This window comes from Aedes aegypti, chromosome 2 (genome assembly GCF_002204515.2).
Source record: "Aedes aegypti strain LVP_AGWG chromosome 2, AaegL5.0 Primary Assembly, whole genome shotgun sequence".
In the NCBI taxonomy this organism is placed as follows: domain Eukaryota; kingdom Metazoa; phylum Arthropoda; class Insecta; order Diptera; family Culicidae; genus Aedes; species Aedes aegypti.
Genome location: NC_035108.1, coordinates 219,498,209 through 219,521,053, shown reverse-complemented (window position 1 = coordinate 219,521,053; position 22,845 = coordinate 219,498,209). Strand labels below are relative to the sequence as shown.

Below are 22,845 nucleotides of genomic sequence, written 5' to 3'. Positions count from 1 at the left end.
ATATTTTTTCGAGTAATGCCTTTCCCCATACAAAATGAATCGAGAAAACTTCTGCTGCTCAACTGTGGGCAAAATCAAAGCAAGTAATCCATTGGGGGCTTTCATTTTGCTTCTCATCTATTATACATTCCTAGTCAGTAATATATCTCCCGTTGAATTGAGTGGCCGCAATATCTTTGTAAATCCGAACGTCTTTAAAAATCCTCTTACAATTCTGTAGACAGGATCAATTTTGTTACGGGATCGCGATTAGCATTTGAACATGCGATACTACCCAACCAGACGGAAGTAACAAGATTATAATAGAATTCGTTCCCCTGATATGAATATTTTTTATCACCAGTTGTTATAAAACATGTACCGTTAGCAGTTAAAATAACAAAAATTCTAACAAAATTTGCATCAAATTCAACTAAAATATAACAAACCCTGTTACAATTATATAAAAATTATTACAGAATGTGCTGCAAGAATGTTACAAAATAACAAAATTATTGCAAACTATGTTACTGTTTATAACATCGGATGTTACTTGCAACAAACTTATAAATGCGATGTCAAAAATATAACAAATGTTGTTATGAATGTGTTACTAAAAATATAACAAGTTGAGAACAAAGCCATCTTGATAACAATATTTTATCAACTTCTGTTATTTTTAACTGCTGAAACAATGGGTTGATTCTATTGTGAAGGCGGCAGCTCTATACCAGGGTAACGACGAATGGAAGTTCCAATGTGAAATCTTGAACCTAAATGGCGCAGCCAAGCTATGGTTCACTGGTGTGGCTGTGAATACGTGCGATGAATTTAAGACAACTTTAATTCTCGATTTTCATACGTCCGTTGACGCTGTCGGTATTCATCAAGCGATGATTAACCGAAAGAAACTTCCACACGAAAGACTGGAGACTGAGTGTCCTCCTGAAATTTGAGCTCATTTGGATGAAAACTGAGACTGCACAAGCCCTTTAAAGTTTATATGGGAAATACTATTGGAAAAGTAAACAATTCATTCAATCGGTCATAGTGTTTGCCCATGTGCTCTTGAGGATTAGAACTATGTTGATACTGTGAGATACAATAATCAGCTACAACTTTGCTGAAGACCGTTTTTAAATCGGACGCTCCAGTAATTAGTTATTGATTTTTGAATGAGCTGTAAAACTTTGGCTATAATTAATGGGCTGTTCTGCAGGCATCACTGGATATATGCAGTTAAACATAGTAGCCATGATTTGTGCGTGCTATCTTTCGCGCCAGGTGCAGCAATGCTGCCTGTTCAAAAGTTAAATGAGCACTGCTGAAGAATTTGTGACTGGATATAAATTAGTAACTAATTACTGAGGCGTCCGATTTGAAAACGGTCTTCGGCAAAGTTGTAGCTGATAAATGTATCTCACAGTATCAACGTAGCTCTAATCCCCAAGAGCACATGGGCAAACACTATGACCGATTGAATGAATTGGTTGCTTTTCTCATAATAATTCCCATATAAACTTTAAAGAGCTTGTGCAGTCTCAGTTTCCATCCAAATGAGCTCAAACTTTGGGAGGACACTCTGAATTTGATCTACAATCGAATGAGCGGTGTGAAGCAAAAACGATTTTTTGAACCACTCTAATAGTCATGTCGCATTAGGTAGAAAGGGGAAGTTAACTGATGAGGCCACATTCAAATACATTGTGCTAAGCTTGGAAGGGACATTCGGAACCATAACCCAAGTGAGTACACTGCCAGAATTACTCAAGCAGCTAAAATGGTTGGCAGAGGTTCGAGATCTGTGGAGTCATGTGGCTGCTAATATGTAGTGCCGGGAAATATCACGCGAACTTTGAGTGCTATCGGTGTAATCAGAAGGGTCATATCGCGAAAAATTGCAGTAAAACTACTACGAAACCGTTTTCTCGACCCATGCAAGAAATCCGTCAGCCAAGCAATTTCGTGAAAACAGTGATTGTCGGAAATTCTGAAATAGATGCACTTTACGATTGTGGCTCGGTGGTGACTACCGTTTTGACTTATATTCCGAACACTTAAGGCTGCGCTGGTATACTGAACTGTGTTGAGCCGTGCAATATCGAACTAGTAGGGTTCGGTGGTAATAAAGTGCAAGTTCGGGGAAAGAGTGCCGAAGTGATCAATCTTGATGGGATTGTAGTAGAGTGCGATGTTTGTGTAGTTCCCAACAAAGTTCAAGCGAACTCGATGATAATCGGAAGGGACATTCTCGATCGTGAAGATATTCGTTTCGTAAAGAAGGGTGGTGTGTGAATTGAGAAGATTGCGGAGCAACACAACGATGAGAGGCAGAGTGGACCATTGTCGGATAAGAGTGATACACAAAATAAGGTGTTCAGCATCCGAGCTTATGAACCTATCGTTGCTGAAGAGATAAACGTGGATAGTGTTGGTGAAGAGCGAAAGAAATGTTTTGAACTTATCAAGTGCTATAATAGAAGTATAAGCAGTAGAACGCTAGTGGCGCTGTTATCACAAAATAGAATTATTTTATAATACTTACTATTGAAGTTTTTGATTGTTTGTTTAGCGCTATGTTGTAGACAATGTTTTATTATGGTCAAAAAATTTGATTTGACACTTATAGACCCGGTACTCAGACTGTCAAAGCGTGGCAAACTAGATGTTTGTCACACGAACAGTCGCGACATTGGCCTTCTACGGCTAATGCTTCTACTAGTGCTATCGACCATGTTTCGCAAAAAACTACCTAGAAATAGGTACCGCAGATGGAGAGATTGTGAGATGCTGGTTTAACTTATCGGTGCCGAAAAGCCGAAACATACAAAACAGTATCCATTGGAGTACTCGCGAGAAAAAGTGGTGGAGACTATTGTAGATATGATTTCTATATGATTGTAGATATGATTGTAGATAGATATGTAGATTATGATTTGTTAGCAGCGAATATAATTCGTCCATCTTACTCCCCATACAACAGCCCAACAGTGTTAGTGCGTAAGAAGAACGACGATTGGCGCATGGTAGTCGATAATCGGGCTGTTAACGCTAGAACAGTGAAGGATTCTTGGCCGATGCCAGTTATCGAGGATTGGCTCAACCGATTAGTTGGCAATCGACTGTTCACCACTGTGGACATATTTCGAGGCTATCATCAAATTCCGATAGTGGAGAATAGCAGAAATTTTACTGCATTCTCGACGCCTTTTGGACATTTCAAGTATGTGAAAATGCCCTTTGGAACGGTGGTGCCATGTTCCAAAGGATGCAATTCTCGATACATCACGCTGTAGATGATGTGTTGCAAAAATTTGAGGCTCTGTTGAAGCGGTTAATGGAATTTAGTCTAACAGTAAATTTGGAGAAGACTCAGTTTCTGAAAGTCAGCCTCGACTTTCTGGGCCACGAAGTAAGCGAAGATGAAATATTACCGGGAAAAGAAAAGATTCGTGCAATCAGTGAATTTCCCCAACCAGTAAATGTGCGCAATATTCGCGAGTTTCTTGGCTTAGCCAATTACTTACGTCGATTCGTGAAAGAATTCAGTATTATCACCGAACCATTAACACTACTTACGAAGAAAGATGAACCGTTCACGTGGGAAGAAGAACAAGAAACAGCTTTCGGGAAGCTAAAAGAAGCTCTTGTGAATGGGCCGGTCGTAGTCATGTACGACCCTGCTCGAAATCTAGAAGTACATACAGACGCTTATTCGCACGGTCTGTCCGGAATACTGTTACAGCAAATGGAAGATGGTTTGCACCCCATAAGCTACTTTAGCCAAAAAAACTTAGCCAGTTGAATGCCTGAAGTATAGTTACGAACTCGCAGTTGTTGAATCAGTGGAAAGATACCGTAAATATTTGCTGGGAAGACACTTTGTGGTTGTAACGGATTGCGAAGCCGTGAAGAAAACGATAGCGAAGAAAGTGATGTTACCGGTAGTTGGCAAGTGGTTACTGAAACTCCAAGAGTACGATTTTGATTTAGTACACCGAAAGGGGGAAAAGATGCAACATGCCGATTGCCTCAGTCGAAACCCCGTTCTTGAACCGGAATCCGAAGAACCGGAGCCGGTGATGGCTCATGTGAAGTGAACATCAAAGATGACGAATGGTTGAAGTTACCAGAGTTGCACAATATCGGTCATATCAGCTGATGGCTGATGGACTAAAACTAAAACTATCAATATCACTTTGATCTGACAACCAACAGCGGTGATGCGGTGTGAATTAAGCAAACGTGTAGTCTACTATTGATTGACGAAATAAATAAATAAATAAATAAATTTGATTGAAAAAAGCTAGCAATTCGAAATTTTCTAACAATTTTATTTTTGTGGGAGCAAAAGTTTGAATGACCCCTAGAGGAGCTTCCATAAAAAAAGTTACAAATTGCGACTTAGAGAATGTGTTCTCCGAATTTAGTTCTGCTGGGAACCTGCTTCAACTGAAAAAGGTTCCTTAAGAAACCTTTAATTTGACAACCTATAGTTTCGTAACTAAACAAGTTACAAGTTGAAACTTGTATGGGAAAATGAAATTGACAACATCGATTCTCGGTACACCAAGTTGGAGAAATATCGACTTACATATTAGGGTCAAAGCACGATATATTGCAGGGACTGTGTATTCCATCGAGCTAGGGAAAAAACACGAAATATCGAGTAAGGGAAAGTTGACTGTATTGTTCTCAGCTCTCATAAATGTTTTTTGTATCGTAAGGGTATCTGTGGTAATATGCACCCCCGAACTTTTAAGGTCACTATGAATATTTTGTAATAATTGAGATATTGTCCGTGCATTTTTTCTTGACAAATCATATTTTGGGGATACCCTATACAAATTGTGATTAAAATATATATACTTCTCTGCTGGTCTGAGAACCGTGGATTCGAATCCCACTGGTCGACGATTTCTCAGGATAGAAATTTTCTCGACTTCTCAGGGATATAGTATATCAATTGTGACTGATAAAATATATCAAATTTTTGTTCTAGAAAACTGAATTGGCATTAGGTGTTGCATGTTAAGATTTTTGATAAGATAAAATGAGTCGATTCAAACTATCGTCAAATCATTCTGTAGGCCGATTGGCCATGAAAAAGTTCAAAAAGGAATTCAATAGTTAAGGTGTCGTATAGTTCTTGGTTTTTAGTCAATTGAAGTTGAAAATTCTTGCAGGTGTTCAACGTTACGCATTTTTTGGTCTATTCTCACCCCTGACGACAGTATGCATGATAATATTGTCGATATTTCACATCAATTACCATACATCAAATTTTCGTATCAAAAGTATTTTTATTGAACCTTTTAATTCTTTGTTATATAATCGAAATGTTTAAACTTAACACAAATAAATTATTAATAGCCTACAATATAAATAATAAAAATCGATTAGTATCTATTGTTAAGTCGTTTCCGAAGGTCTAGAATGTAACTTCTGCGACACATTTTATTCAATAATATGAATTTTGTACTTATTTATCGTCGATATGGCTGTTTAGAGTATTGTCCACGTTCATTCTCGTTTTTCTGTTCAATGAAGCAGCTGTATACAACTGCCCACATGTAGCTGTAAATTACTGTAAAGAGAGAAAGAAAAACACAACATTAATTTAACACTCTTACCCATCTCATTCGCCTCTAGGACATCGATCAATAACCATATCAGTTTTGCTGAACGTGATTTTTGTTTGTCACGATGGGATCTTAGTTGTACGCCAATGTGGGAAACCCGCACACACATTAAGTGGTGAGTGCTATGAACTGTTTCGCGCCACAATCCTTAATCCGGGAATCGAGTCAAATGTCACGGTACATTAAACATGCTCCATTTGGTCCACCATTATTGATGAGCCGTATAAAAAGTACAATCCCTACATGTGAATGTGGATTTTCAGAGGCACTTTGAAAATCAAGCAACATATAATTTATCCTGTGAATAGCGTAAGAGTGCATAAGCCATGCCACAGAGGGAAGTCAAGTGGCACAACAAAATATTAGTTTAGCAACAGTGTACGTGTACCACAGTTTAATATCAATGTACAAATTATTATTATTGTTGTTGAAGACTCATCCCGGCAACCGCTAATGCGCTTGTGGGTGGGGCTGTATCATCATTAGCATAATTGCAATGTTATCAAACTGAACTGAACAATCAAGTGCTCAGTGTTAGTAGAAAACATTATAGTATACTTGCCAAAAAGATAAAACAACATTGAAAGTACAGTACAGAATATAATAATACCAACATTAAAATAAAAGTGAGTTGTTTAAACAAAAAATATTCACTTACCAACTGAAATTAATCCAATAATTAACCAAAGAGTACCACCGAGTACGAATCCATCGATGAAATACATCACGGCAGTGTATATCACGCTGATTAACAGACCTATTATCAGCATAAATCCCAGAATCACCCATGGCATCATGAGATAATGATTTTTCTGCAAATAAAAGTTTGAGATTATGCTAAATAAAATATACTTATAACATGTTTTTATATTGTTACAGTACTAGACAATAATACACTAACACAAATTTAGATTTAACTGACTGGTTACATCGTGACTGTTGTACCGTTTAGTCACCAGTCACCGTGCAACCTCCATTCACCGTGCACATATACAGATTCCTACAGAATATTCATACAAATTTCACAAATTATTGTTTTGTTAGCAAAATAATATAGAACTTATAAAATAAAGTAGTTCTTGTCACAAAGCATTTTGAAAAACTTAGTTCATATAGTCAAAATCATGTGAAATCTGCTTAATAATGAGATTTTGTAACACTTTTAGTAGAAACGCCAAAAATTCACATTTTTCATTTTAACGTTTGCGTATCATATTTTTCAAAATTTCACCAAGTATTCGCTGTGCATACTACTAGTAAGATGTGTTTCACCGTATGAGCCATGAGATTTTATGAAAGTTAGATTTTTTTTTATTTTCTTTCAGTCGAAACCCAATTGCACGGCGAATGGACCCTTTTCAATATGTATGGTTCCTATTACCGTGCATTAGTGTAAAAGGCATGTAATTATTGGGTAATATTAGATTTATTGTTATGTCGTGATTTAACTGCTTCATATTTAGTTTTTGAGTAAATATGGGATGGTTTGGACAATACAGTCAAACCTCCTATAACGATTTTAATGAAAAAATAATGAATTAACTATTTTTTTTTAATTTCTATTGCTTTTATTGTAAATAAATATTTGAGTACTCTTAAAAATGAGTGTGCACACTACTAGCAACATAGATGCTCCACCAACAACGTTTCTTCAAAATACAAAATTAATTCCTGACGAAAACTATACGCACGGTGAATGGTACACTACTGTGCACGGTAAATGGTGACATAGAACGGCACGAAGCGACCTTAACATGACATTTTTAAACATAATTTTTGAGTATTTTTTTGTTATGCATCACTAGTTTTAGATTTTTCCCTGAATTATGATATAAATGCAGTATCGAGTTATAGAATGTACCGAAACAAAAAGTCACTAAATCTAAAGGAAAAAAAATCTGTTTTTCTAATACATAAATAATCACCTCTGTAAGAAAGTAATATTATTTTGTTGATTGTACTTTACAAACTATTATTTGAAAAAAAATTCGAAATGCTCGAAAAAACACATTGTTTTGACCTCCAATATTTTTTTTCATTTCAATGTTTTTCAACTTTTATTACAACTTGCAAGTATTTTTTCATATCCAAACAAGAATGAGACCACATTTCCCCAAATAAGAAAGATTTTAAAATAGATATCGAGTTATGGAGCGAAATTTCCCTCTCACGTGACATCGACTAGTGGAGATATCGAGTTATAGAAATTTCGACTTATGGAGAGCACGATGTATGGAAATTTAAAGGGACCGAAAAATCCATCGAGTTATAGAGTATATCGAGTTATAGAACATCGAGTTTTGGAGAGTCGACTGTATTTTATAATATATTTTAATTTTCATAAAAATGCACCAAATTCGTTTCCCAAATCAAAATGATCAATTTTAGATAAATAAATCTTTATCATCTTTAAACTCAATCTTATTATTTTCCTGTAACAAACATAGAAACTGTTGAAAATTTTCTAGGAAAACTACTTATGAGCAATTCTCGCTGAAATCAGGCCGCCATCGGCACCCATCGTTAGAATTCCGATTTTATGTCACTAATCGCTAGTTTTCGATAAAACTTAAGGGTGGTCCTTTCGGTTTTCTCAAATTGGTGGACCCCTCGTACGCCAGCCAGCTAAACAGTTTGCGAAAAAGCCCATTTTTCGTTAAATCTTGGGTATTTCTTCACGTGATATGTCTCATATTTCCCTTGGAACACATAGCAAACTTAGTGGCATCGTATAGAGAAAGGATATAGCTTTCATTTGAAGTTAAAAAAAATTTGGCGGCCATTTTGAATTTGGCCGCCATCTTGGATTTTGTTAGAAAAATTGTTTTTTCGCCATTAGCGCACCGCTAGTTTTCAATTCTGAGATCACCATCAGAAAGCTGAGGAAAAATTGCGTACGATAGGCTACAGAAACTAGGTGAGCAATGGTATTTACCCTATGAAATGAACGATTTTCTAAGTCATGTTCTACGATTTTGACGTATATGGCGAGTGCAATCAATGCAAACATCATTTTTTGTACAACAAAGAAACAATTTCTCAATCGTAGGTGTATTGCTCGAGTGAAATGAAGGATAGGAGTATTATTTTGAGTGAAAAAATTGGCGGCCATCTTGGATATTGACGCCATCTTGAATTTAAGTAGAAGAATGAGTTTTCACCTTGATAGCACTCAACATGTTGAATATTAATGCTACCATTACACTTACTTTTCTTCTTGTTCTTCTTTTTCCTGTCGTTACGTCCTTACTGGAACAGAGCCAGCCCCTCAGCTTAACTAGCTTCAAAAACTAATGATCAAATATGATTTTAACGCTTATTTGTTACCTGAATGATTGTTCTGCATATCTTCGAATTGAAAAATAGCATTACTTCTTTCATTTATTTGGTCAAAACCATTGATAGAAATTAACAATCGGATAAACAGCTGAGATAAGGTAAGAAAGAAAGAATCTGATTGGTTTTTTTAAGGAGGCCTCAAAATTCAGTATGATGAGCGCTGAGATGGCAAACAGTCATTCAACTGCTAAAATCTAAGATAGTATCGAAATCCAAGATGGCCACGAAATTTTCCAATCTCAAAATGATACACCTGCGTTTCGGCATTACGTCCACATTAGAACAAAGCCTGCTTCTCATTTTTCAATTTCGCTATATTCACATGCATGTTGGGCGGTAGTAAAATGAATACTTTATGGTTCAGAATATCAAAGATTTTTTTTTAAATTAAGATTTCCATTATTAGTAAATTCACGTTTGGCAATGTTTTACGTAAAAACTACAGATATTTCTACAAGACTTACTAATGTCCCAACGTGCAATTTATGAACTTCATTCAATGACAAAAATGCATATGGTAAAAAAATGTTTGTTTATTTCAATCAATGTTTTTGACAGTTTTCATTCATTGAATTTATTAATACATAATTCCTGAATTCAAAGATATGTTGAAGAATTATTCTGGTATGAAAAATCGCATTATATAAGAAAATTCCTATTCAATAACCTGTATTTATAACACAACTAACAAAGCTGAGTATCAGGCTCGGTTCCGGTAGGGACGTAACGACAGGAAAATGACGAATAACAAGAAGAAGAATAAGAAGAAGAGTTTACGACATGCTGAGTGCTATCAAGGTGAAAAATTCATTCAACTACTTAAAATCAAGATGGCGTCAAAATCCAAGATGGCCGCCAGATTTTATCACTCAAAATAATGTTCTTATTCTTCTCTCGACTCGAATAAAATACCAACGATTGAGAAATTGTTTCTTTATTGTACAAAAAATTATGTTTGCATTGATTGCACTCGCCGTATACGTCAAAATCGTACAACATGACTTAGAAAATCGTTCATTTCATAGGATAAATACCATTGCTCACCTAGTTTCTGTAGCCTATCTTACGCAATTTTTCCTCAGCTTTCTGATGGTGATCTCAGAATTGAAAAATAAGCGGTGCGCTAATGGTGAAAAAACGATTTTTCTAACAAAATCCAAGATGGCGGCCAAATTCAAAACGGCCGCCAAATTTTTTTTAACTTCAAATGAAAACTATATCCTTTCTCTATACGATGCCACTAAGTTTGTTATGTGTTCCAAGGGAAATATGGGACATATCACGTGAAGAAATGCCCAAGATTTATCAAAAAATGGGCTTTTTCGCAAACTGTTTAGCTAGCTGGCGTGCGAGGGGTCCACCAATTTGAGAAAACCGAAAGGACCACCCTTAAGTTTTATCGAAAACTAGCGATCAGTGACAAAAAATCGGAATTCTAACGATGGGTGCCGATGACGGCCTGGTTTCAGCGAGAATTGCTCTTATTCAATAGTGAGTGCAAGCAAAGACTAAGATATTGAAGCGCAATAACATTATGTTGTGCTAAGAAAAATGTGCTCTTTCGATCAACCTACGAAACACTAACTTTTTCATCGCTGAACAACCCAATTGAGTGATTTGTTCAAGAAACGACGGGGACAGAGTAATATGGAGTTGCCAATTTGTATGGTTTTAAACCATTTTCATATCCGATACTGTAGAGAAGAATATATATTTTCAAAGGGTGACTGCCAAAACAAAATGTCCATTTGATTGTAAAAATAAATATGAATTGACGAAACTCTCTTACCAAAATAATATTAAAGAGTATTAGGTATTGAGCTTTCAATTTGTTATAACATTGGAAAATATATGGGAAACATGCATATGTGATGTGTATGTGATGAAATAAAGTGCATAATTCATTTTGTTTAGGAGCCTTGCTTTGCCGAGTGGTTAGAGTCCGCGGCTACAAAGCAAAGCCATGCTGAAAGTGTCTGGGTTCGATCCCCGGTCGGTCTAGGATCATTTTTTAATGGAAATTTCCTTGAGTTCCCTGGGTATAGAGTATCGTCCTGTCTGCCACACGATGTGCGATTGCGAAAATGGCAATTTTGGCAAAGAAAGCTCTCGAGCAATAACTGTGGAAGTCCTCATTGAACACTAAGCTGAGAAGCAGACTCTGTCCCAGTGACGACGTAATGCCAAAAAGAAGAAGAACTATTTTATTAATCTAAAACTGCTTCTCTAACAAGAATGAAGGAAGAATTAAAAAGAATCGATTAAAAAAATAGTTCAACTTTTCGAAACACCCACACAACTAAGGTCGTATCCGACTGAAAAAAATTTAAATAGCATTTAAGAAAATGTGAGGTTTTTTGTCCAGTACTGTATAATAATCCGATTGTCTTTGACATGGAATGCACTCACCTTAGCCACGCCAAGAATCATCAGCAATGAAATTAAAATGGTCATGCACAGGTTCAGCACAAATATGATTTTCACAACATTCTGCGGCAGCCAGTCCATGAGAATCGTTTTGAATTCGACTCTTGTGGTGAAAATTACGATAATGGAGATAATTGATAGGATGATTCCCATGATGCCCGAGATTAACGAGCCGGTTCGCAGGGAGTAGCACCGGCAACAAGATGTCACACATGGTTCTGCCATTATATCTCACTGTGCTGAAAATATAAAAAGAGAAAGCATATGATTTATTTATTCAAATTGTTCAGTGTTATATGTTGTATACTGTGTTTTATGTGTAGCCTTAGCGAGCATACCCTTTTTTGACATCATAATATAATATAATTTTATCTGTGATATAATATAATATTTTAACAATTAGATTTTGAGTAGTGATCCTGATGCTGTTGACAATAGTATTTTATAGGTACCGTAAAACGGGGTATCTTTGATAGTTTTTTCGAAGAAAACTTGAATATTTATGCATGCTGTTTCAAAGAATTATATTTTATATTTATATTTTTAAAACAAGTTATGGCATCCTAGCTACCGATTGCAGTTGATAGATTGTCAAAGGAATGGATGAATAACACAGTTCGACAAAAAAAAGTCGATCTGAATGCACAGAGGCCGGACACCCCGGGCTTAAAAGTATAAAAATAAACAAAAATAATGGCGTTTTCAGAATTTTCGTGTCTGGCCCAGGTCATTTTTAAAATATACTTGAACATCTTGCGTTTTTTATTTAAAAATCTAGTATAATAACTTGAAATTCAAAATGAAGAGTTGTATTAAGATTTTCATTGACTCCCCCCCCCCTTTTTGAACCCTCCCCATTTTTAAAGTATTGCCAATGATGGAAAATTTGATACAAATAGTTGAAATAAGCGATTTTAGTGATTCTACAATCCACCAGCCATCTCTCCAGAAATATCGAGGCTTATGAACAACCCCTTTACTATACCATGGGACCGTCCATAAATTGCGTGTTCATTTTAGGGGGGGGGGTCTGTTCAAAGGTTACGGTTGAAGTAAATAAAAACACAAATTTGAAGAGTTGGCCACAAGGGGAAGGGGGATGAAAACTACCAAAAATATAATCACGTGGTTTATGGAGGACCCCTTGCAGATTATTTTGTTTCTTGTTTACTATAATGACTGATAATACTTCATTTTGGTCACAAAAATTCCTTTGAAAAATTGGAAAACGTGAATTTTCCGGTAGCCTTTACGAAGCGTTTCTATAGGACCTAGATGGTTTTGCATTAAATTTAACTGGAGTAAAGACCAACCTGATCTCTAATAACTCTATAACTAACCAATTGTAAAATGTAAACAGACCTAAAAGATTGTTATATATTTATATTCAATCTGAGCATTGTGAATCCTGTTTCCCAAATGTTGTGAGTTTTTTTCTGTCTTGTTGTGGCCTTCGCCTTCGCGTGCTATAATTGATAGAGGTTATAAATCAGGTATAAAATATGAAGTAATGCAGGGATTCTTCGGTATTCAAAGCATATTTACCTTAAAATCAATCTAACACAGGGTTTGAAGTTCAGCAGCTTCTGGAGTTCCTCAAAAATCAAGCGGGCGCCATCTTAGGATTTGCGCTCAACACCGAATGTACGTACAACATGCAGATGTCAAATGAACTTAGGCACCTACGTGAATTTCACGTAAGTGCGATAGGTAACCTCAGTAACAATTACCGATTCACTATTTGATGATTATGAAGGGCTTAGTGATCTTTATTTTAGTCAGGTAAAGTGGAGGCAAAATGAATTTGGAATGATCTACGTGATTTTTCACGTAGCAAAGACGTTTGGATTTTTTTGAGTGTAGAAAAACGATTTTATTCAGTATTTAATATTTCAATACAGTACCAGAATAACGGCCTAAAATGAGTTTTATTCACCTAACAGTTTTTTTGATAAATTACAATCATTTATTGCACATCTGTTTCTTAAAAATAACGTTTTATACGGAATAGATGAGAAAACATAAAGGCGCATTTGATTTTCTCTTTCCATACGAACTCTGATGTCTATTTCGCCCATCTTCGCCCCGGGCGCATTTGAGATTGAGTGTGGCAGCAGGGCGCACTTGAAACTGAGAATGCAGAAGGGCGATAGTGATGATGGTTCGTGTGAAAGAGCGTAACAAAAAAAAAAGACTCAAGGCTGCACAGACTGAACGATCACAAACATTAGGCAACGGACAATACGAAACACCCAGTAGCCCAATGATGAATTTTTCGTTTGACGAAAAGTTTCCAACGACTGGAGCAGGAATCGAACCCACACTTCATGACACAATACGCCTAAACGGCTGACGCCGCTAACCGCAAGGCCACGAAGCCTACAAAACGGTGAAGCTGATGATAATCAAACCAGAAAGACGATGTCTTAAGACGCAATCGCTGCTGTCAAACTGAAGGAGACGAAAAACCGAGGGGCGCAACCATTCTGAATTTTATTATTATTATTATTATTAGTTATCTTTATTAGGGAGATTTTCAGCCCTTGGCTGGTTCATCTCCGCTTCTGAATTCTGATGAATGGCGCATGATGCATTTTTATTTATTTTAACATGTTATTCATAATATGAAAATAAATCAAATGGTTTACTACAAAGGTAATATTGTAATGGATCATACAAAAATGCATCATGCGGTTAAATCGATCAGAAACATAATATAGAATTGAAATTATAGCCGCTTAACTTCAAACTGATTTTACTGGGAATGGACAACTTTTCACATTCGCCCTAATTCTGACTCTGTATTGAATTTCATAAACCACGTGGTTATATTTTTGGTAGTTTTCATCCCCTTCCCCTTTTTACTTTTATTTACATGAACCGTAACCTTTAAACAGACCCCACCCCCCTAAAATGAACACGCGATTTATGGACGGTTCCATAGTATAGTATAGTATAGTACAGTATAGAACAACCCATAAACCACGATATTTCTGGAGAGCTTAGCTTAGCTTAGCTTAGACTGACTGCACATATCAATGGTTGCTATTCCGTGATTGACCGAAGTCAGTGAAAATGCACAAAGAATCAACTAGAAGTTCGGCTGGGATTGGCCATAATCTTCTTCAGTGTGCATAATTCAGTGCCTCTATTTATACATGGTCAATAACGGCGCCGTCCACGTCCTTACAATCAGGTGGGATTGGGGGAAGAACTGTTAGTGTGTAATCTTTGCTATTTATGTTTGCCTCTGCATCTCCACAAAGGTTACTGGGAGGGATGTTTGTTAATGGGAAGGATCGTTGGGTCACAGGATTCACTTTGATAAGCGATTAGACCATGATAAATAATTATTTGTGAGATATAAACATGCTTATATGTAAATATAATATTTTCATTTGATATGAACAATATCTATGTAGAGAAAAAATATGCCGATACTTGAGGTGACGAACCTTTCAAAGTTTGTTGAATAAAGTGAACCTTTTGGAAGTCTACACATGAAGTGTCGAACCATTCAAAATTTTTTTTTTTCAATTACAAAGATAAAGGTAAAAAGAGGAAGGTGTTTTTAATAAAAAAAATTTAGGCAGAAATAATTTGTGAATCAGAGTTGATGTCGACACTCACAGTGACGAACCATTCATATTATTTTGAAAAATCATATTTACGTCTCACCGTTTTAACGATTAAAGGTGCAGTCATACATATTTTATAGATTAGAAACAATAGCATGAAACGAGCTCACCAATTGATCCGTCATCCTTGAGCAGCAACAATCCTCTTTCAGCTTCACTCATTTGCTCAGCTATATAAAAGCACTCAGAGAAAATAGGCGCGCAACCCGTGAGGGAAAACAACTGACGACTGCTGGGGCTTTCTTGACGCACTCCCCAGGAGCAAGCGTCAACGTCGGAAGATCAAAAAGAACTAATCGACGCGGCACTTTTTCACTTTACTCGATCGACGCGCGACATGTTTGATCCTGTCCTCATCGCCGGCCACGGCAGGAGCAAGCGTCAAGGTCGAAGGATGAAACACAACTAACGGATCACGCCACTTTTTCACTCTCACTCGACCGACGCGCGATCCTGCCCTCATCGCCGGCCCCCGCAGGAGCAAGCGTCAAGGTCGGAAGATCAAACACAACTAAGCGATCGCGATTTTTTTTCACTTCCACTTGACCGACGCGCGACATGTTTGATCCTGCCCTCATCGCCGGCCCCGCAGGAGCAAGCGTCAAGGTCAAAGGATGAAACACAACTCTAAACCACGATATTTCTGGAGAGAATCACAAAAAAAAAGCTTATTTCAACCATTTATATCAGATATTCCATCATTTGCAATACTTTAAAAATGGGGAGGGTACAAAAAGGGGGGTGGGGGAGTCCATGCAAATCTTAATATACAACTCTTCATATTGAATTTCAAGTTTAAAAAATGATATGGCACATGAATTCTGCTTTCCTGAAAATAAAACACTTTGTCGGGTTATTGATTAGATTAGATTTAAAAAAAAATGCAAAATGTTCAAGTATATTTTAAAAATGACCTGGGCCAGACACGAAAATTCTGAAAACGTCATTATTTTTAAAAGTATAAATTTAAGTCCGGGGTGTCCGGTCTTCCGGGGTTCCTACCTCACGCTTCCACGGGTCAAACGATGACAAAGACCGCCAGCTAAGGGTTGCGTACTTAGCTGGTAGTGCAGCCTGGGCACTGTTGTCCTTCTGACATCAGCTAGATTGAGGAGGTACGTCTCGAGCGTCTGTTCACCAGGAGGTGCGGCTCAAACAGCGTCTGTTCTGGTATCCAGCGGCTGAGCAAGAAATGCTGAATCGCGCACAGCTAAATCCAAGGTGGTAGCCCCATCAGCGCGATCGTCCTAGTGTTAGTTGGGACGTTAAACAGAGCTGGCACGATGGCGCTCCGGCGAGACAGGAGTGTTGGCGTAGGCCCAATAAGCCACCCGTAAAAAACCTTATTGCGAATAACATAGGAGATAATACGACCCGGAACAATCGGCAAAGACCCACGCGACGAAATAAGGATTACGATTGGAAACTTGGAACATGGAACTGCAAGTCACTTGGTTTCGCAGGTTGCGACAGGATAATCTATGACGAACTACATCCCCGTAACTTCGATATCGTAGCGCTGCAGGAACTTTGTTGGACTGGACAGAAGGTGTGGAAAAGCGGGCATCGAGCGGCTACCTTCTACCAAAGCTGTGGCACCACAAATGAGCTAGGAACTGGCTTCATAGTGTTGGGCAAGATGCGACAACGCGTTATCGGGTGGCAGCCGATCAACGCAAGGATGTGCAAGATGAGAATAAAAGGCCGTTTCTTCAACTACAGCATCATCAACGTACACTGCCCACACGAAGGGAGACCCGACGACGAGAAGGAGACGTTTTACGCGCAGCTGGAGCAGATTTATGACGGATGCTCGCCGCGTGACGTGAAAATCGTTGTTGGCGACATGAACGCACAGGTAGGACGAGAGGAGATGTACAGACCGGTGATCGGGCGGAACAGTCTGCACGCCGTATCTAACGACAACGGCCAACGATGCGTCAACTTTGCAGCCTCTCGTGGTATGGTAGTCCGAAGCACCTTCTTCCCCCGTAAAGATATCCATAAGACCACCTGGAGATCACCCGATAACCTAACCGAGAACCAAATCGACCACGTTCTAATCGACGGAAAATTCTTCTCTGACATTACCAATGTTCGCACATACCGCAGTGCGAATATAGATTCGGATCACTACCTAGTTGCTATATGCATGCGCTCAAAACTTTCGACGGTGACAAACTCGCGTCGAAGCCGAACGCCGCGGCTTAACATCGAGCGGCTACGGGACTCAGAAGTAGCCCAAGAATACGCGCAGCAGTTGGAAGTGGCCCTACCAACGGAAGAGCAGCTCGGCGCCGCCACTCTTGAAGATGGCTGGAGGCACATAAGATCCGCCATAGGTAGCACCGCAACAGCAGCACTAGGTCCAGCGGCCCCGAATCAGAGAAATGACTGGTACGACGGCGAATGCGAGCAGTTGAAGAATGAGAAGAATGCAGCATGGGCGAGAATGCTGCAACACCGCACGAGAGCGAACGAGGCACGGTATAAACAGGCGCGGAACAGACAAAACTCGATCTTCCGAAGAAAAAAGCGCCATCAAGAAGAACGAGATCGCGAAGCGATGGAAGAGCTGTTCCGCGCTAAAGACTCACGGAAGTTCTACGAGAAGCTTAACCGTTCGCGCAAAGGCTTTGTGCCACAAGCCGACATGTGCAGAGACTTTGACGGAAATCTTCTCACGAACGAACGTGAGGTGGTCGAAAGGTGGCGGCAGCACTACGACGAGCACCTTAATGGTGATGTGGCCAGTAGCGGAGGTGGCACGGAAATAACTTTGGGAGCACGCGCGGACGACGAAAGACTTCCGCCTCCAGATCTCCAAGAGGTAGAAACGGAGATTAGACGGTTGAAAAACAACAAAGCCGCTGGAGTGGACCAACTTCCTAGCGAATTGCTAAAATACGGTGGTGATGCACTGGCAAGAGCGCTGCACTGGGTTATTTCCAAGATTTGGGAGGAGGAAGTATTGCCGGAGGAGTGGATGGAAGGTGTCGTGTGTCCCATCTACAAAAAGGGCGACAAGTTGGATTGCGCCAATTATCGTGCGATCACAATTTTGAGCGCCGCCTACAAGGTACTCTCCCAAATTCTATGCCGCCGTCTATCACCAATTGCTAGAGAATTCGTTGGACAATATCAGGCAGGATTTATGGGCGAACGAGCAACAACGGACCAGATATTCGCCATCCGCCAGGTGTTGCAGAAATGCCGCGAATACAATGTACCCACACATCATTTATTCATCGATTTTAAATCGGCCTATGATACAATCGATCGAGAACAGCTATGGCAGATTATGCACGAATACGGTTTCCCGGACAAACTGATAAGATTGATCAAGGCGACGATGGAGCGAGTGATGTGCGTAGTCCGAGTATCAGGGACACTCTCGAGTCCCTTCGAATCTCGCAGAGGGTTACGGCAAGGTGATGGCCTTTCGTGTTTACTGTTCAACATTGCTTTAGAGGGTGTGATAAGAAGAGCGGGGATAGACACGAGTGGCACGATTTTCAGAAAGTCCGTTCAGTTACTTGGTTTCGCCGACGACATTGATATCGTAGTACGGAACTTTGAGACGATGGCGGATACGTACATCCGACTAAGGGCTGAAGCTAGGCGAATCGGACTGAACATCAATGTGTCAAAGACGAAGTACATGATAGCGAGGGGCTCAAGAGAAGACACGGCACGCCCCCCACCTCGAGTTCATATTGACGGTGATGAAATCGAGGTTGTCGAAGAATTCGTGTACTTGGGCTCACTGGTGACCGCCGACAACGACACCAGCAGAGAAATCCAGAGACGCATCGTTGCTGGAAATCGTGCCTACTTTGGACTCCGCAGAACGCTCCGATCGAGCAAAGTTCGCCATCGCACGAAGTTGACCATCTACAAGACGCTGATTAGACCGGTACTCCTCTATGGGCACGAAACATGGACCCTACGTGCAGAGGATCAACGCGCCCTTGGTGTTTTCGAACGGAAGGTGTTGCGGACCATCTACGGCGGAGTGCAGATGGAAGACGGAACGTGGAGAAGGCGGATGAACCATGAATTGCACCAGCTGCTGGGAGAACCAACCATTGTCCACCTCGCAAAAATTGGGAGGCTGCGGTGGGCCGGGCATGTCACCAGAATGTCGGATACCAACCCGGTGAAAATGGTTCTCGAAAACAATCCGACCGGCACAAGACGACGTGGTGCGCAGCGAGCAAGATGGGTCGATCAAGTTGAGGACGATCTGCGGACCCTTCGCAGAATGCGTGGCTGGCAACGGGCAGCCATGGACCGAGTCGAATGGAGACGTCTCCTACGTACAGCAGAGGCCACCCAGGCCTTAGCCTGACTGGTAAGTAAGTAAGTGTCCGGTCTCTGTGCATTCAGATCGACTTTTTTTGTCGAATAGTGTAATTTTTCAAATAATCAAAAGTCGGTTTTCTTTTTGAGGTTACTTTGATAACGGAGCATAAATCGAACAAAATTTAATTAATTGAGTAACATTTATTGGGCATTACATACCTCTAGGCGTTTAACGTTATATGGAATTTATGACTTAGATTACAAAAATGGTCCCAGTTTGTAAAAACAGTTTTCGCTAAGAGATTTCAGACCATATGCAAGTTCTATTATAACTATTATTTTTTATATTATATAAGTCAAATATAAGTGACGAACTATTCAAAACTACATCAAATTGTACGGTACACTGTAACCTCAATTTATGAACTAGATCGGGGTTGAATAAATTGAATTCTTTCGTAAATTGAATCAGTGCATAAAACGAGAGAGCTTAGTTCGTAAAACGAGGTCTTGCCTTTTGGAGTCTACTTGTATGAAATTTATTTTTATTATATAGATAAATTTTGCTATTTTAGTATCATTAACAAATTATTGATATATTTGGTTCTTAAAAATGCTAGAATGTGTGCAAGTTAAGGTGTTCCAAGAACTCTTTGGAGTTTCGGCATATGATTCTACGTGAGTTAACGGAGATCAATTCATCATTTCTATGTAAAAGAAGGGACTGAGGGGCCTTCCTTAGCCAAGTGGTTAGAGTCCGCGGCTACAAAGCAAAGCCATGTTGAAGGTGTCTGGGTTCGATTCCCGGTCGGTCCAGGATTTTTTCGTAAAGGAAATTTCTTTGACTTCCCTGGGCATTGAGTACCTGCCACACGATATACGATTGCAAAAATGGCAACTTTGGCAAAGAAAGCTCTCAGTTAATAGCTGTGGAAGTGCTCATAAGAACACTAATCTGAGAAGCAGCCTCTGTCCCAGTGAGGATGGAAATGCCAAGAAGAAGAAGATATAAAAGAATAACTTACAATACTGGACCCTAGAAGATTCTTATATTTTGAAGAATTTTCTCAGATCCGAGATTTGGTAACTGGATTTCGGCGATCCATATGGTCGGCGTTAAGTCAGAGTGGACCAAGTGACATTTTTCATATTTTGAGAAAAATGGGTTTGAAGTCTAACGCTCTGTAATTTTATAACTCGTTTAAATTTAGGTTCAATATTTCTACACGTCTTTGTATTATTTCTAAACAATATAATGTGAAGTGAACATCATGAAAAATCAAAATCCAAATCTCTGATAGACCGATTTTTTGATGGACTATGTGCACTTGGTTCACTCTGATTGAACTAAAGACCACCGTTCAGTAAGTTGGTTCACTCTGACTGCACAATTTCTAGGAAAATAACAATCATTTAATGCTTGCATGGTCAAACTGGGTGCATATCTCAAAGATGGGTAGATCATCAAGGCCCTTCGATACCAGTATCGTAAATTATTTTATATTCCATTCATCAATACCGAGATCAGTGGCATTACGATAGCTTGAAAATTAAGGTTTTGCAGGGTCAGGGCATTGAAGACCAGAAATTTTCAAATATGTGTTCAATCAGAGTGGACCAAGTGAAAATCTTGAGTACCGACCAAAATATACTGGTCCAATAAGCGGGTTCTAGCACATTCCATACATACACCACAGAACTACCATAAGCTTCTATCGGACACTGAAATTGACTCAAAAAATGCAATAATCAATCTGTTTATTGCTTTTCAACACTTGGTCCGCTCTGTCTGCACAGAAATTGTTGCAATTTTTGACCACCCATCCAAATATGGTAAATGATCGAAAATCAAAATCAAATGCATCGAATTGGGTAATATTCATAGATTTCTATTGATGGATAAGTAGAAGAACCATTCGATGTCGAAAAATCTGACAAAACTCTTGAAATGTTTTTCATTTCCTCGCATTCCTCAGTGCGCTGATCATTTTCGCTATTCTAGTAATAAGCACTAGGTCCACTCTGACTGCACACTTCTATCGATTTTTTTTTATCATTCAAAGTAAATTTGTCACACATCTCTTGCAGTTTACAGAATTCATCAAATCTGGTCAAAGTGAAACGGAGGTAATGTAATTTTGCATCTAATTAGAGAATAATCAAATTTTCCCATGTTTTGTACTTGGTTCCCTCTGACTTAACGCCGACCATATCAGTGTCATAAAAATTCCGCTCAATTATTCCCGATCAGTGCGAAAACGGACAAAAACAAACTCCGCTAGCACGAAGCCAATCTGACTATGAGAGCGAATGTGACGAGAATGAGAGTGGGTGTAACACACGCACACATTCAGTTTCACCCACTATTGGTGTCATTTCAATATTCAGTTTCATCTAGAGGCATTGGATTGAGAATTGAATATAAAAATATACGACTGTATTTTATATCATTGGTGTAAGAAAACGGCAATGTTGATAAATCATGGATGTCTTTTGAGAAAAAAGTACAACTTTTGCTATTTGCGCATGCTATTTTGGTGAAAATGAGTTTTTTCACAGGCGAAATTGAATTTGCTGCCACCGAATGTCAGTAGGTAAATGAGATTCAGTGTAGATAAAGTAATTGAAAAACTGAATGCACGCTCTATCAGATTCGTGTACGTATTGTCAAAAAATCATTCACACAAAGAAGAAATCAACGATGACGGATCCTACTGAGAGTCAGCCTTGTTGACTGTATATTGAAATATGGAGACACTGATCCATATTCTTTAAAATCTGCGTACTGGTCACTTGTAAGAAGCATCCTGGAATATGCTGTTTAAGTACGGGCTCCACACCACGAAACTCAAATCGCTCGTGTAGAAAGAGTGCAACGATGCTACGTCCGATATGCCCTAAGGAGATTACCGTGGGCGAATCCTATTCTGATGCCTGCGTATGATAGTCGGCGTCAACTAATAGGGCTGGAGTCATTACACTATCGACGAGTTAACCTCCAAAGAATGTTCGCTTATGACGAAATAAGTAACCGGATTGACAACCCAGAGCTTCTGCAGCAGGCGAAATTCTTTGTATCAGCGCGTCTTTTACGTCAACGTTCTCTAATCCGGACAACTCGATACCGTACAGTTTCCGGCCAAAATTATCCTCTAGAGAAATTCTTTTATCTTTAAAATGAAGTAGATGGCTTTGATGTCAATTTTGATAGAAATCGTTTTAAGAATATTGTTAGACAAATCTATTAGAATGATAAGGGATATTCAGTCTGTACAGCGAAGCTGAAGGCGGTGTCAATAAATAATAAAAACTAGGTGTTCTCGTTCATCCAAAAACTTCCTAGAATAAGTATATACCTGCAATATACTGACGTATTCAGCGATCCTTTGATGTTTTTTTATATGACACAGGCCCTTATCTATTCATAGCAGTAAAATGAGTATTATTATAATTGAATGCCTCCAGAGATTCCTAAAATAATTTTCCCATGGATTCACCTTGAATTCTCCTGAAAA

The 22,845-nt window shown here is 38.9% G+C and overlaps 1 protein-coding gene across 1 annotated transcript in view; it reads right to left on the bottom strand.

The window, feature by feature from the left end:
• Positions 1-5,316: 5,316 nt before the first annotated feature.
• Positions 5,317-22,845, bottom strand: part of LOC5569577 — a 75,630-nt gene continuing 58,101 nt past the window's right edge. The window contains exons 2-4 of the mRNA XM_001658590.2: positions 11,370-11,626; positions 6,280-6,433; positions 5,317-5,566 (exon numbers count right to left, since the gene is read on the bottom strand). Coding sequence (XP_001658640.1) covers positions 5,466-5,566; positions 6,280-6,433; positions 11,370-11,612 — 498 coding nt within the window. The 5' untranslated portion in view covers positions 11,613-11,626 and the 3' untranslated portion in view covers positions 5,317-5,465. The remainder of the gene's footprint in view (positions 5,567-6,279; positions 6,434-11,369; positions 11,627-22,845) is intronic.